Source organism: Pinus tabuliformis, chromosome X, assembly GCF_031772625.1.
Source record: "Pinus tabuliformis cultivar Carrire ecotype Pingquan chromosome X, CPIR1, whole genome shotgun sequence".
NCBI lineage: Eukaryota > Viridiplantae > Streptophyta > Pinopsida > Pinales > Pinaceae > Pinus > Pinus tabuliformis.
Genome location: NC_142308.1, coordinates 390,303,027 through 390,318,658, shown reverse-complemented (window position 1 = coordinate 390,318,658; position 15,632 = coordinate 390,303,027). Strand labels below are relative to the sequence as shown.

Below are 15,632 nucleotides of genomic sequence, written 5' to 3'. Positions count from 1 at the left end.
CCCTATTTGTCTGGAGCGTTTCATTCCTTAGCCAGGGGGGATTTGCTTTCTTTCCAGATTTTTATAAAGAATGTGTTTGGGAAGACATCCCTTTTCTAGACAAATGCCTCAGACTCTGTCAATCTTCTGAAACAAAGTATTGAGTATAAGTGGGGCATACTTGTAGAGCTTCAAATTCTAATATCTGAAGGGAAGCTGCTCCATGATGGTTCAAAGATCAAAGACTATGGCATCATCAGGAATACAACCATAGTTCTGAACTTGAGGTTGCATGTTGGAGCTGCAGGATCTAGGATACAAAATGGATCAGTTTCTTGCAAGGATGCAGCAAAAGGAAAGGCTCCCCTTCCTTTCAAACAACCCCAAAATATTCCAGGACCACAAATCCAAAGCAATCTTGGTGCCTACATTGTTGAACAAATGGAGAAAGCTCTAGCCATGGAAGTAAATCTTTGAGATAAACTCTGTCTTTTTGGCCCTCAAATCTAAGGCTGTTATTAGTAGGTTTAATGGTTTTTAGCCTAAAGCCGAAGCATTACACCAATGGATTTTTTCTCTTTGGACACCAAATTGTGAAATTTATTTATGCTCTAAAGATTTTTCATTGTTCAATTTGACACAAAAAGAACTGGATTTTGTCCTGAATGAAGGGCCATGGTTTTGGGTAATGATGGCCTTTTCATTACACCATAGTTTCCGGAATTTGATGCTACAATTATGGTGGTTTCGTCAATGCCGGTATGGATGAGACTTCCAAACCTCCCCCTACCATTCTGGCAGCATAGGTTCCTAGAGGACATTGGGAATACTCTTGGAAAATTCAAGAAGATGGACCGTGAAAGAACAGAGAAAGGTCTTTTTATTTTTGCCAGAATATGTGTAGACTCTAGAGATATACCTTAGTAAAGGGCTACCTGACCATATTCAAATGAAACACAAAATTTCAGCTGGACCCATGTATTATATTACGAGAGTATGACTTTCCGGTGCCAAACATGCTTCCAAGTCAGACACTTGTAGAACACATGTCCACAGGCAAAACAGAACCCAAAAAAGAAAAAGAGGCAGGCCTATAAACAAAAAGGATGGCAGTTTCCAGATCCACACCTTTCAGACGAAGAGAAAGAAGAATTCATGGAGAGCCAACCAGTCCAAGCAGAAGTGGATGCATAGGTTCATCATGGCAAACAAGCAGTAGGGGAAGATGCGACCCACGCTGTTGCTACCCTTGATCAGAACAGGGGAGATATAGAATCAATCCAGGGTTCAGATCATCAGACAAAAGAGACACACAAGGAGGATTGATTGGTGGGCACAAAGCTTGTCCATGTTTCAGAAAGCTCAGATTCGGATAAAGAACATCGTCCAGAGACATGCGTGAGTGAGTTGGCTTTGGTTCCAGTTGGCCCCAATCCCGGGAATGGCAGCAGGTGCAAAAAAAGAAAGGAAAGAACGGGAAGATAAGCGACTTCTACATTACTTGATCTTCCCCATTGTATTATATTTTGTTTATCTCTTTTGTTTATGTTTCTCTTCAGTGCCGTTCTGGCCGTCTTCTCTGAATGCTTTAAGCATATGCAAAATTTTTACTATATATGCCACACAAGGATCTGGGCAAATTCCTGGTGAATGCACACGTCTAGTGTGTATATACAAAATGTATTTTCTTTCAAATTTGAAGGGAAGTATGGTTTTTTCGAAGGAAAAAAACTTGAATGCTGGACATTGCTGATGTGCTCCTATCAGATCTTCATTCTCCATGCATGGTAAATTTGTTTTTTTCTTTATTCAACGTTGCTTTGATATCATGTTGACATCAGCTGCATACACAGGAATAGTATCATACATTAGCAACAAGTTATTTTAGTAAAATTATGAATGTATAGAATGGAGTAGATTCCTCATGTATGTAGTCTCTTCACATTTTAGATGTTGCCTAGACACTAATTAATCCTATGGTTGTGTTAAAATTTAGTCAGTCAGTACCACCAATAAATAAAGTTTTTCTGATATTAATTACTAACCCTTACTAACATAAAAATCACCTGTAATTAACATTTAAGATTTTCATAAGATGAATGGTCAAATTCTATCAAATGTAATGCATTTTATTACTTATTATTTAATATTGAATCTTCTAAACTCTGTCGCTTATTATTGGTAATGGGTTTGTAATATTATATTCTCAGCTGTGGGTGCCATGCTTTCTAATTGTAGTTTTGGAAGTTGACTGATTGTTTTTCAGGGCTGTTTTTACAGGTTTGCTCTGACATTAACAAACCCGATGGACAGTTTGTCTTGCCAAACGAGCAGCCTGCTATCATGGCATTCATGTCATCATTGCCAATACGAAAGGTTTTCCCAAAATTGTGTTTCTTGCTAGGTTTTTGTGGCTTAAAACGATAGTTTTCTTCTTTATATCTATGTTATCTTGAGTTCTTTCAATCTCAATTATGTATCGGTAATATTTGATGGCTTACCTAGTAATTGGTTTTCAAGTTGTGACAACTTTACTGCACTTTTACAAACAAGTTTTCCAAGGATTGTTACAATTACCTACCTGGAAGACATCATTTTTATGGCATATTGTATTCACTGTATCTCTCATCAATTCATTTTGATTGTGACATTCTGTTGTATCTTCATATTGGAAACAAGACTGCATTTATAAAATTTTGACTGTCTTTACTTGGTATTTTTCTCTTGCTAGTTATCCCCATTAAAGTTTCAAAGCATAAAGAAACTCACTAAATTTTTACACTATATGACTTTCAATTCTATTAATCTGTTGGATTTTATAATTGTTTTCTATCATTGAGTAATCACATTGTGCTACTCCTTTATATTTGCCATTCTTACATCTTAAAACCATTTTATCCACAAAAACATATTGTAATTTTATTCCAAAAAACAAAATAACATTTTGTAAATGCTGTGCAGCATTGTTTACGCCTTTAATGAGTGTGGTGTTCTAGGGTAATTTTCTCTTCCTGGGGATTTTTTTTTCAGCCAGGGTTTTCAACAGAAAATCAATAGGGCTTCGTACATTCACACAATAGCAGGCAAAAAATATACCAATTTTGCAAATAACAATAGCAGACAGTTATGATCAATTTACAACAATACGCAAGTCCACAATGAACAGGACTGATTTGTCCAAGAAAACCAGTAATGTACCAATTCAATACTGTATGTAAAATGAACCAGATTCACTGCCTTAATTCCTGCTAACAGCTACAGAGTCTGAGCATCTTTCTTGGCCTACTGTCAATAGTTTAGAGTAAGTTCCTGCTACAAATCTGTAGGGAACAAAGTCCTGCAAAAATCCTACTGTGTTCTATCTCAAGGTGCCCAAGCTGCCTCAGGAAAACTCCAAGAAAAGACTGAGCTGCTTCAGACCGGACTGCCTCAGAATCATTCCACGCCGACTCAGAAGAAGGGCACTGATTTATGCCTCAGATTTGGCCCTGTGGCCAGTCTGCGGCCTGCAGATGTCTGCGGGTTGCCTTAGGGTGTCCTGAATTGCCTCAGAATAAGGTGACGAATAGGGCCACAAGTAGGTCGAAGCACCTCCGAGAAGCCTTACCGGAATACCTGAAATTCTGCTACAGAAATCCAACTGTTACAGAGGAGATTGCACCGAAAAATTAAATTCACCTCATAATAGTCCTGAACAGCTCCATGAGTTGAGTTCTTGCGTTGATTTGCCACCAAACTTCAATATCTTCAGATATATAGGTTTCTTGCTTTGCCATGACAGAACAGAAGATAAAAAGAAAGTTTACTAACTAGGGTGGAATCTTTCACCACTGAAATTAGTAGAGGAAAGGGGTCTTAAAATGAGTCACAGCTCAAGAAAAAGATATGTATTGTACCAATGATAATGATTCATTTGATCTCAACTGTTCTCTATTTATAGATTTCTCCACGGGCTCCAAAATGTGAGGGGTTGTGGGTGCAACCCCCAATTTTGGTATTTTTGCCCCAACTAGCCAAACTTTTGCACACTGTTGCCCCAACATTGGAAAAATTGGGTTTTTACCCCTTTATCATGACTATAGCCTAAAGGGGTAGAAAAACCTCCATAGGTAGATTATTTTGTCGTCCATAGGCAATCAATTCATATGGAACATTACAGTTGCCCCTTTCTGAAATTGCTTGTCCTCAAGCAATGTCCAACCTGGGTGCTGCAAAATCTGTGCTCCTATCTTCAAGAGTGAAGGCTTTTCTTGGTTGGACATCCTTGTCTAGAGAGGACCCTGACTGCATGGTTTATGCAACCCACCATCTGAGCTGACACCATCTTCTGTCTTTATAAAAGTAGATTCCTTGAGCGGAGAAATCCCAAAGTATTTGCAATGCCATTCTTCTTTCACTGCGTTAATATCTTTTGCCCATGGGCAGGGTGCTTCTGAAGTAATGTCATGCTGCCTGAAATACAAAACACATGGTTTCCCTCGGGAAGAATTCTGAGAAATTCCCTACTTCTCTTGACTTCAGTATTTTCTGATACACGAGGGAAGGATGGAGAAGTCTCCCATTTGGCAACTGTTTCCACTGTTTTGGAGGTAGCACTCATGGTTTGTGAGGGACTCTGTTCAGAAGAAAAAGGTTGCCCAAAGCCCCATTATAACTCACTTTTCTGAGGGTCACTTACTACAGACCTTGGGAATATTGTAGACAGATGTAGCTCTGAATGGCTTACTGTTGGTGACTTGAAAAGAGGAGAGTGTAAAGAAGCTGGTGTAGTGGAAGTCCCATTCCTTAAAGATAGTGCAACACCATTCCCCCTACCTTGTAGTTGTGTAAAGCACCTGCATTGTTGTTAGGTTGCATCTGGGCTCTTTGCTGATGGGCAATTTATGGAGCTTGGAGTTTCAAGTTCATGTGACCATCCATACTTCTGATTGTCACATGGTAATTCTGAGGAAGAAGAAATATCCGTTCCTCCTGATAGAGGCCATATTTCATGTCTTGTCCTCCTTGATCCTTTAGAGAATTCATGTTCAATATTCAGTGCCTTAAATCAGATATTTGATATTTCATCAAATCCATTATATCACTTTTAAAAAGCATCTTTAACACTGACATTTCTTGACCTTGCAAGATCCTTTGGAATCTTGATGATTTTCCAAGGTCTGATAAAGTATCCCCATTAGGGATAGACAGTTCTGTCAGTGTAGAGTGAAAACTTGTCCTCAGTATTTTCACTCTTGGATCTGATGGAGCATTCAATCCTGTAACAGAAGTGGCCCGGTTTCCCATGGAGACACCCTGTTCTGCCTTTCCTGTGCTGCATGCTCATTCCAACCTACCTTGAAGGATCTCCCTCTTGAATTAGGCCACCTCATAGGATCAACACCACTTTTTCCAACAATTGTTCCAGTGTACCTTCTTTCAGTTGCATCTTTGGTTTCAACTTTCTTTATTAACTGTGTCCCAATAGAAAATGAGTAGTTAAAACTTCTTACGTAGTTGTTGTATGGAATCACAATTTCAGGAGGGCCTTCATTGTCATTACTAGATGCAGCCAATATTGTAGTAAAACCTTGTGTTGTGACACGAGAGGTCTTCATATCTGTAAACATACCTTCTAATTTTGATGTGAACTGATAACCACATTTCGCCTGCCATTTTTCAATCAGGCTGCTCTCTGCATTATCTGAAACAGTCTTGCCTGAGAGAAGTTGTTTGAACTTTGTAGTACTTCTCAAAGACATCCTTTGATTGAAGATGTCGTAACAACATAAAAGCTACTTCAACACCTTCCTTGTTGACCCCTTTGAAGCTTATAATCTTCTCGTACTCGTCCTTCTCACCAAGAGAGCATTGCATAAATTCCGTTGGATCTTTCAGCGTCTCATTTATTTGCTTAAGTGGATCTTCCTTACTAGGACTTTCTATTTTGATAGTAGTGCTGGCCTCATCGGATTCTGCATTAGAAACTTCACTTTGAATAGCTGATACCTCACTGTTGTGGGTGGTTTTGGATGGTTGTTCCACACCAGCATTGTCTTCATTGATAGGAAAGACATCTTGTTCTACAGTTGCTTCATACTCACCTGTTAGATGATCCAAAAATACAATTTTATCATAGGTTATAAAATTAGAATAAAATAATTATTAATTTAAGATATTAAATTAATAATTATTATTCTAGAATGTTTAATTATTTAATGGGGACTTTTAGAATTAGCATATTGTTGTAACTAGATATGACTCTCCAAATGTGTCGTATCTTAGGCTCTATTTTAGGAGATTAGTTAGCTAGTTGGTTTGAATAGCATTTACTGTAAATGGACACTTGTTATTTAATAAGTGATCCATAATTAGAGATAGTTAGGACATGGAGATTATATATAGCTCATTGCAAGAGTGTTTGTGTTGTTCGGGTGTAAACTCTTGCAAAATCAATTATGTAATTATTTTTTCTGATTAATAAAATTACGTGTCTGAGGACACTTCTGCCATTATTGTGGTATCAGAGCTCCAGTAATGCCGCAGTGGATGTGAAGAGGAGATTCCAGCTCTATAGGCACATGAAAAACTCCATTAATTTGGTCAGTTAATATTTGATATGCAATCTATTGATTTGGCATCTGTTTTTTTTGGAAAACAACTTTAATTATATCATCGATTTTAGATTTTTAAATCTAAAAATCATTCTCTGTTGTGCATTCGCTTGATTGCCACGGATTAAGCATTGAAAGATTGGGCCCAAATAACTTGTTTGCGTCTGTTTTAACTTTCAAACATTCTATATAATTCTATTATTAAGGGTATTGCACACGAATGCGGTTAGAAAGGCCACAACTTCATTTGGTCGCCGAATTTCTCACAGAGAGGAGTGTGAGTGAGTTTTGATATCTAGCTTTGACAACAGTGATGATAGCGGAGCATTACGGGTAAGTCTTCAGTCATCTGTTATCACAACATCTGAGTTTTCCTCTGATAGTAGTTAGAGTAGTAATACTAGCCGTGATGACAACGCGATCGGAAGCAATTCTAGCTGTGATGACAACGAGATAGAAATCAGCATTTCAGGATCAATCAGAGTCGATTTTAGGCGAAGGACTGAAACAACTTGAACAAATGTGCGCAGTAAAAGTGACAATTAAGGCTATATTTTAACTTTGAAGATCAAAATTGTTTGAAGTATAACATATAACCGCAGGACAAAGGCCTATTTTCCTCTATTGTTTTTGCAGCACATCTATTCTTACTACTTCTAGAGGGAAGGTTCCTCAGAAATAATATGCACTATTTTGGGGATTTTGGGAGGCGTTCTCCTCGCCGTAGTGATCTGTCTGTTTACCACGCGGAGCAAACTGAAATTTGCGATTTCAAGGAGGCCAATACCCTTTGCGCTGGGTGAAGACACACATGAATATGGTTCAGAACGGACACTAAATCAGGAACAAATTCTCTTTACCTTGGAAGCACTCATAGAGTCAACGAATAATTTTCATGGCGCTGTATACAAGGGAAACACAAAAGATGGAAAAGAAATAGCAGAGAAGAAGTTGTCTGCAATTTCTAGTCAGGGCAACGCAGCGTTTATGAATGACCTGAAGGTTTTGCCCAATGAACGACATCGAAATCTTGTTGAGCTGCTTTGTCTTTTTTTGTTGCTAGCAACAAGCCAGCATGAGCCAACCTGCCAGCGACAAGCCAGAGTGCCAACAATAAGAATTTTTTTAATTTTGTAATGTTAATGGAGTGAAAAGTTTTTTCCATTGTTTGTAATTTTTTGTGGAGAGACAAGGAATATTTTTTATTTGGAGGGATAAGGTATATTGTATTTTGGAGAAATCTCATGATTTTTTAATTTTGGAGTTTATGTTTTGTGGAGTAATAAGGGATATTTGTAAATGTTAGGGATTGTAAATTTTGGAGTAATAAGGAGACTTTATTTGTAATTTGTTTTTAAGAAGTTTTTTGGGATCATCACATTGTAACTCAAAGTAATTTTACTTTGAGGGGGGGTAATTTCTTTTTTACCATATTGTGCAAAAGCACCATTGTAAAAAGTCAAATTTTGAAAGTTGCCTTGTAAAAATTTGAGCAATTGACTAGAGCCAAGTGCAAAGCTCAGTCAATTTTCTCCTGTTTTGACGACTATTCGAGGGTCAAGGCCAAGCCCCGATAGTCGTGTTTTTTGTGTGGTGAGTTATGTTGACTATCTTGTCATTTCTGTTCTGATTCTTGGTGCGACGCTTCAACGCTACAATGTCTAAGTTGATTAATTTGTTTTCTGATTCTGACAAACTTGAAGGCATCAAATCTTATAAAACATGGCATTGTCTCATCGAAAGCACACTCATTTACAATGAATTATGGCAGGGAATATGTGATGGAGATGTTAAGCCAAATAAACCCACAGATGCAGCTGCACTAGCAAAATGGGAAATCAAGAATGCTAAAGCCTTAGCTCTTATTAAATCGTCTGTGAATGATGAAATGTATGTCCATATAGAAAATGCTATAGATGCATGGTCTGCGTTGAAAACTTTTAAAGACCTCTTTGATACACAGCCTGAATCAAAGAAAGTTGATCTACAATTAAAATTGTTGCAACAAAAATTAACTGAAGGCGGTGATGTTCTTGAGTATATCTCAAGACTTAAAAATATTAAGCAAGAAATTATTAATGCTGGTTTTCCCGCAATTGATGATAGCTTTATGGTCACAATTGTAATTGCTGGACTTCCTTCTTCCTACACACATTTTTTAGAGACTCTACAAGTAACTGGGAAATTAGAGAAACTAAAGTTTGATGAGCTTTGTGAAATGTTGAGTCAACATGATAAAACTTTTGGGAAGAAGAAGAAAGATGGTGAAGATGTTTTTCTCACAGAGGCCAGCAGTAGTAAATCATCAGCAGACAGTTCTCGAGGCAGAGGCAGATGGAATCAGAATCAAGCAGCACATAATCGAGGTCGAAGCCAAAGCAGAGGAAACAATTTTAACAGAGGAGGAAGAAATAATTTTCAAGGTAGAGGAAACAACCAAGGAAGAGGCAATTTTCAAGGACAAGGATATAATAATCAAGGTAGAGGACAATCTCAAAATAGAAGTCAAAGCAGAGGCAGAGGACAATCTTCAGGAAGAGGAAGAGACTTAAGTCAAATTGTGTGTCGAAGATGTAACAAAGTTGGCCATTATGCTGAAGATTGTCGAACATCACTTAATAAAATTCCCAAGTTTCAGCAGCATTCAGCGCAATTTGCAAATGATCAAGATGGTGATAACTCAGAATATGTTTTTACTTCCTCACCAGCATCACAAATTTCATCCCATCTTAGAAGTGATTATGAAGATGCCTGGATCTTGGATTCCGGGGCAACTCAGCACATGACTTGTCGACGTGATTTTTTTTGGAATTTTCAAGATTGCCAACTTAATTCCATTTTTCTTGCTGATGATACAAAACATACTCCTTATGGAAAAGGAGTAGTAAAAGTTTTTCTCCCTGGCATTGGAGAAAAAATGATTTCCAATGTATGGTATGTACCCAGTTTTAAGAAAAATTTGCTCTCTTTAGTCATGATTCGACAAGCAGGACATCAGGTGATTATGGAAGATGGTTTAGTGAAGATTAATTCAGTGAAACAGAACTTGAAAACAGTCATGACAGGTTATGAAGATGGAAAACTGTTACGGATGAAAGGGACAGTTATTCCAAGGCATTCTGATTTTGCAGGGGCAGTGACTACAGGTATTTCACCTATAAGACTATGGCATGTAAGATATGGACATTTGAATTTTGAGAGTCTTTCTCAATTGCAGAAACAAGGAATGGTTAAAGGACTTCCCACATTCAAAAGGGAAAATGCAAAATGTGAAGCTTGCATTTATGGCAAACAAAGTCGAGAAAGTTTTCCAACAAGTTCATGGCGTGCAAACAGGCAGCTACAACTAGTTCACAGTGATGTTTGTGGACCACTACAAACTTCCTTTGGTGGATGCAAATATTTCCTACTATTCATCGATGATTTCAACAGAATGACTTGGGTTTACTTTTTGAAGAACAAGTCAGAAGCATTTGATAAGTTTAAAATTTTTCGCCAACTTGTTGAAAATGAAGTCAAAGAAAAGATAGGTACTCTCAGGACAGATAATGGAGGAGAATTCACTTCAAATGAATTCAAAACTTATTGCAGTGAAAATGGCATAAGACGACATCTCACTAATGTTTACACTCCACAGCAAAATGGAGTAGTCGAAAGAATGAATCGCACTTTGTTAGGCATGGCGAGATCCATGTTAACTTTCAAAAGGTTAAGTCCAACATATTGGGCGGAAGCAATACATACAACTGTCTACTTAAGAAACAGATCTCCAACTGCTTCTTTAGACGGAATCACACCTTATGAAGCTTGGTTTGGTTTCAAACCTCGAGTTAAACATCTTAGAGTTTTTGGGTCAGTGTGTTATGCCTTAGTTCCAAAAGAAAAACGAACTAAGCTTGACTCAAGAAGTTTAAAATGCATAATGATTGGCAGCTTGATTTATTTGACAAATACTCGTCCTGATCTATCTTATGCAGCCAGTATTCTTTCACGTTTTATGCAGGAACCACGAGACAGCCACTGGAATGCAGCCAAAAGAGTTCTTCGATATATCCAAGGAACAAAAGATTTTGGTCTTCTTTATACAAAGACTAAAATTTTTGTACTTGGTGGATATTCTGATGCCGACTTTGCTATGATCGAGCATCAACATCAGGTTATTTAATGAATATGGGGTCAGCAGCAGTATCTTGGAGTTGTAAGAAACAAGCTACAATGGCCACTTCTTCAGCAGAAGCAGAGTATATTTCAGCATGGGAAGCAGCATGTGAAATTGTTTGGTTGCGCCGAATTTTGCAGGACTTGGGCATTTGTCAGGCAGAAGCTACATCATTATTCATTGACAGCCAATCAGCCATCAAACTTGCCAAGAACCCAGTTTTTCATTCAAAGACAAAGCATGTGGACACCAAGTATCATCATATCAGATCTCTCATTGCCAAAGATGTCCTCAAGCCAGTTTATTGTCCTTCCGAAGATCAGATCTCTGACATTTTCACGAAACCGCTTGGCAGAATAAAATTTACTAAGTTCAGGGATGAACTTGGTATCCGTTGTAATGTATCTTTGGATCATAGGGGGGAATGTTAGATGATCCAAAAATACAATTTTATCATAGGTTATAAAATTAGAATAAAATAATTATTAATTTAAGGTATTAAATTAATAATTATTATTCTAGAATGTTTAATTATTTAATGGAGACTTTTAGAATTAGCATATTGTTGTAACTAGATATGACTCTCCAAATGTGTCGTATCTTAGGCTCTATTTTAGGAGATTAGTTAGCTAGTTGGTTTGAATAGCATTTATTGTAAATGGACACTTGTTATTTAATAAGTGATCCATAATTAGAGGTAGTTAGGACATGGAGCTTATATATAGCTCATTGCAAGAGTGTTTGTGTTGTTCGGGTGTAAACTCTTGCAAAATCAATTATGTAATTATTTTTTCTGATTAATAAAATTACGTGTCTGAGGGCACTTCTGCCATTATCACCTATGTTTTCAGAATTGATTGAGGCTGTGTGTATTTCCTCAAATAATGCAGCCTCCTACTTATGCCTCCCACCGGTATCCTTCTTGAAACTGTCTATATCCTTCCTACAGTTTTTACTGGACATTGAACGTGCACATCCTCAGATACTGTGAGCACTTCTGAACTCACTATATTGGAATGTTTTTCCGCAACGTTTGCACTCAAGTGACTAGCTATATTCCTTTCATCTGTCTACCCTTCCTCCACTTTTTACAGGATATTGAACATGTACATCCTCAGATTCAGTGAGCACTTCACTGACTGAACTTACTATATTGGAATGTTTTTCCGCAACATTTGCACTCAAGTGACTAGCTATATTCCTTTCATCTGTTGACACTGCCTTTGCTGGACTTGCTTTTGCCTTGTTATATATAGGGGGATTTACATGACATATAACAACTCTAAGGAGTTTTGGTTCACTTTCATATACAACACTCTTATTATACTTATCAACAGTACCCGTGATTACAGAGTCGTCAGCAGAAAATGCACCTTCCTTCTCATCGTCTTATACACTTGGAAGATCATGCCCCAATCCAGAAGAACCTTTTGCAGTGAAGTCCAATTTGTGTATCCTTTCTCCCTTTTGGATGACAACTTCAACGGTTGCAGGTTCAGAAGCAGATGGTATTGAAGCAGCACCATGCACATATGCTGTCGAAGAGTCTCACCCTGATGCATTGCCTTCTGCACTTTTCCTCCCAAACTCACCTTGGGTTGCAAGGTATGCAACCTTCTTTTAACAGTACTCTGCATATTTGGTACAAGAGGTAATCTTTCCAAAGGCATCTGATGTAACAACAACACTCATTTCCAATGAATCTTGGCTAGCCAATACTTCTTCACTGTCAGCATGGCCCATATCTCTTTCACCCAGAGAGTTATATTGTTTGACCTTATCACCAGTGTGCCTCTTATCCTCTAACTCAAGTGCTTGATCAATCTTGGGAGTAATTTGTGTAGCATCCCCTTTCCCGCCTGGAGTTTCCATGCCATAGTTCACACTTAATGACGCAATCTTTGCACTCTATTTTCCTGTTCTTGGCTTACCGTTAGTACCTTCAGATTTGTCTTTCCTGCAGTTGGCCCAAAACTCGTTCCATTTCCTTAGGCCTCTCTTACCATTAGATTCAAGAGATTGATCTCTTTTATTTTCTATAGGAGGTGTTGATTTGTGGTAGCATCGGATGTTCTCTAGCCACGAAATTTGGTGGAGAGGTTGGGGCACATGAGATCTCCAATATCCAGAAAGGGTTTAGGCAGATTCTAAACATATAAGGAGATATTAAAATAATTAATATTTTTAATGGAGACCCTAAGTCTAAAGTTAGGGAAAATAAAATATTAATGTATATTAATATGAATCTGTGGTAGAGTGGTCCAAAAGACATGGATCAAGTCAGATCTAATCTTAGCCGTTGATTAGGGACTTAATCTCGGCTGTTGAAGTATCAAGAGGAAAAATATAAGAGGTGGCTTGAGGGTCACTTGGAGAAGCACACCAGATGATCAGTCATTCTATTCTCTAGAGCGGGGTTTGCTAAGAGAGATAGAATCAGTGATTGGGAGAGCAGCCGAGGGGCATTGGGTACAGAAGAACAGAGAAGGCAGAGATTGTGCCGGGAGAGCAGCGCAGCAGCCAAGGAGGGTGACGCAGAGCCAGCAAGGGCTCACGTAGGGCCACGTAGAGGCAGCCAAGTGCTACGCAGAGCACCAGAGGGGCCATCGTAGTGATGCAGAGGCACACAGAGCTGACACAGGGCCACCTGGGGCTGATGCAAGCCAAGAAAGGATGATGCAGGACCAGCGTGAGACAGAGAGGGGCTGACGCAGTCCAGATTAGGCAGATGCTCGGGTTGCAGGAGCAGTTTTGTGCTGAAGAGTTGCCAGAAGGATTTTCCGGGGTTTCAGCCAGGAGATTTCTCTCAAATTGTGAGGTATAGCTGCTAAGGAAATTCTCTATTGGGTAGGCCAGTTTTGGCACCCAGATTGTACTCTGATATTGCTTAATAAGAAAACCTTCAGATAGCTACACCGATTTCCCTGCATTGGGTTTTTCCAGAGACATTGCTCCAAAAATAATGGTGTCATGTGGTGTGTTTGTTCTTGTTTCTTTTAGTTGCTGATCTGTAATAGGTTGAGCATGCACTGGTGTTTATTTTCAGTATTTACTTTGTAAATAACTTGTTAAAGAAAAATAACAAGTAGGTAGGAATAAATAAATAAAAGTGCATGAAGGGTTTCTAAATTAAGTAAAGTTAGAAACTTCAACATGGTATCGGAGCGTGATTGCAGATCATAGGAGGACTAAGGGACATCAGCCGAGCGGAGCAATAGTAGCAGAAAACCGCTGTCCCGAGGTGATAGAGCTGTTTCTAGCAGCGTAGAAGCCAGGAAGTGTGACACAGAGCCAACCAGAGCCACGCAGAAGAAGCCAGGAACTGCGCAGAGCCTCAGAGAGGCCAGCGTTGCTGACGCATAGGGCCAGGGGGTTGATGTAGGGCATCCCAGGGTTGACACAGACCCATCCGGGGTGACGCAGAACCAGCATGGGGAAGAGAAGGGCTGACGCAGTTCACAGAGAGGCAGTTGATGGGGTCTAGAAGGCTGCAGGAATATTGCAGAGTAGAACTGGTGAGGTATTGTAGTCAGAACAGTACCTGACAGAGCAAGGCCAGAGGAGTTGTTACTGAGGGTTTCTAGCCGAGGAACCTGGATTAGTAGTGCAGTTGCATAAGACGATCAGAGTAGGGGGCATCTTGACAAGCGGCAGAAGGATTTCCAGGAGGGAAATCAGGACTTGGAGGGAGTCCAGAAGAGAACTTCCAGACGGGAAATAGAGATTCAAAGGAGTTGAATAGAGAACTTCCAGGAGGGAAGTAGAGGAGCGTCATGGCACTACACAGAGTAAGAGACTAGGATAGACTGGACGGAGCATTGAACTTCATAGTCTGGAAGGCCAGAATCTTATCAGTGCTTGACAAGAATCGTGTCAAGAACTTCGCCTTGAAGGTTATAGCCTATGTCACACAGTTCGGGTTCGAATTCGAGTTCGACAACAATTAAGTTCAATTCGAATTCGAATTTTTTGATGAGGTTCGACATTAAGTTCGACTCTACATATTTTTCAATATATATATATATGACATAAAATAATAAAAAATCAAAATCAATCAATAAAGCTATATGAACAACAGTGAGCATCCACGAGCCACAAATCACGACCACTATTCACTTCACACTCCAGGCGATAGGGACAAGTAGCATTTAGAAATTGAATTGAGGAAATTGCATACAATACAACACACAACGACAACACTGAGCACAATAGAGCAAGTACACTCAAACTGAAGCTGGCTTGTGAAAATATATAGACAACCATGGTAAATAAAGCCAAACCAGTGGCCACCATGGGAAACTAAGTGGTGGTAAGCGAAACAAGAGAAAACCATGTGCTGCCCGTGGTTTTTCTCATAAACCTTAAAACAACTGACAAAAGCAACTCAAACTCAACCTCGAACGACAATTTTTTTTTTTTTTTAATTTTAAAATTTGGCTTTAGGTTCGTCTTTAGGTTCGCCTTCAGGTTCGAATTCGAATTCGTTGAGGTTCGACTATCAGATTCGCCAAACATGAACAAATTTGATATTTTTTTTGGGTTCGCCGAATTTCGAACCTCAAGGTTCAAATTCGGCGAACCTTGTGACATAGGTTATAACTATCCTAGTCGACCCCAATGATAACGACAAGTACGAGGAGGCGATGGCGAGGGCCAAGTGCATTATCCTTGACGGGGTCAAGGATCATGTGGTACCACATATAGCCAAGAAGGAAATGACAGTTGAGATGTGGGAGGCTCTCAAGAACCTGTACCAACATACTTCTGTGCAGAGAAGAATGCTGCTCGAGAACCAGATGAGGTTGTAGCAGATGAAGAAGGGTCAATCGATTGACACCTTCCTTGGAGAACTGAATGAGATCCGAGACCAGTTGACTACTATAGGAGCGACTCTGGATCAA

At 39.1% G+C, this 15,632-nt stretch overlaps 1 protein-coding gene across 3 annotated transcripts in view; it reads left to right on the top strand.

Annotated features, from left to right (window-relative positions):
• LOC149140176 (DNA/RNA polymerases superfamily protein) overlaps positions 1-15,632 on the top strand; it is a 341,649-nt gene that overhangs the window by 103,603 nt on the left and 222,414 nt on the right. For all 3 annotated transcript variants that reach the window (XM_089447576.1, XM_089447575.1, XM_089447577.1), the window contains one exon: positions 2,260-2,355. In XM_089447576.1, the coding sequence (XP_089303702.1) occupies positions 2,260-2,355 (96 nt within the window). The remainder of the gene's footprint in view (positions 1-2,259; positions 2,356-15,632) is intronic.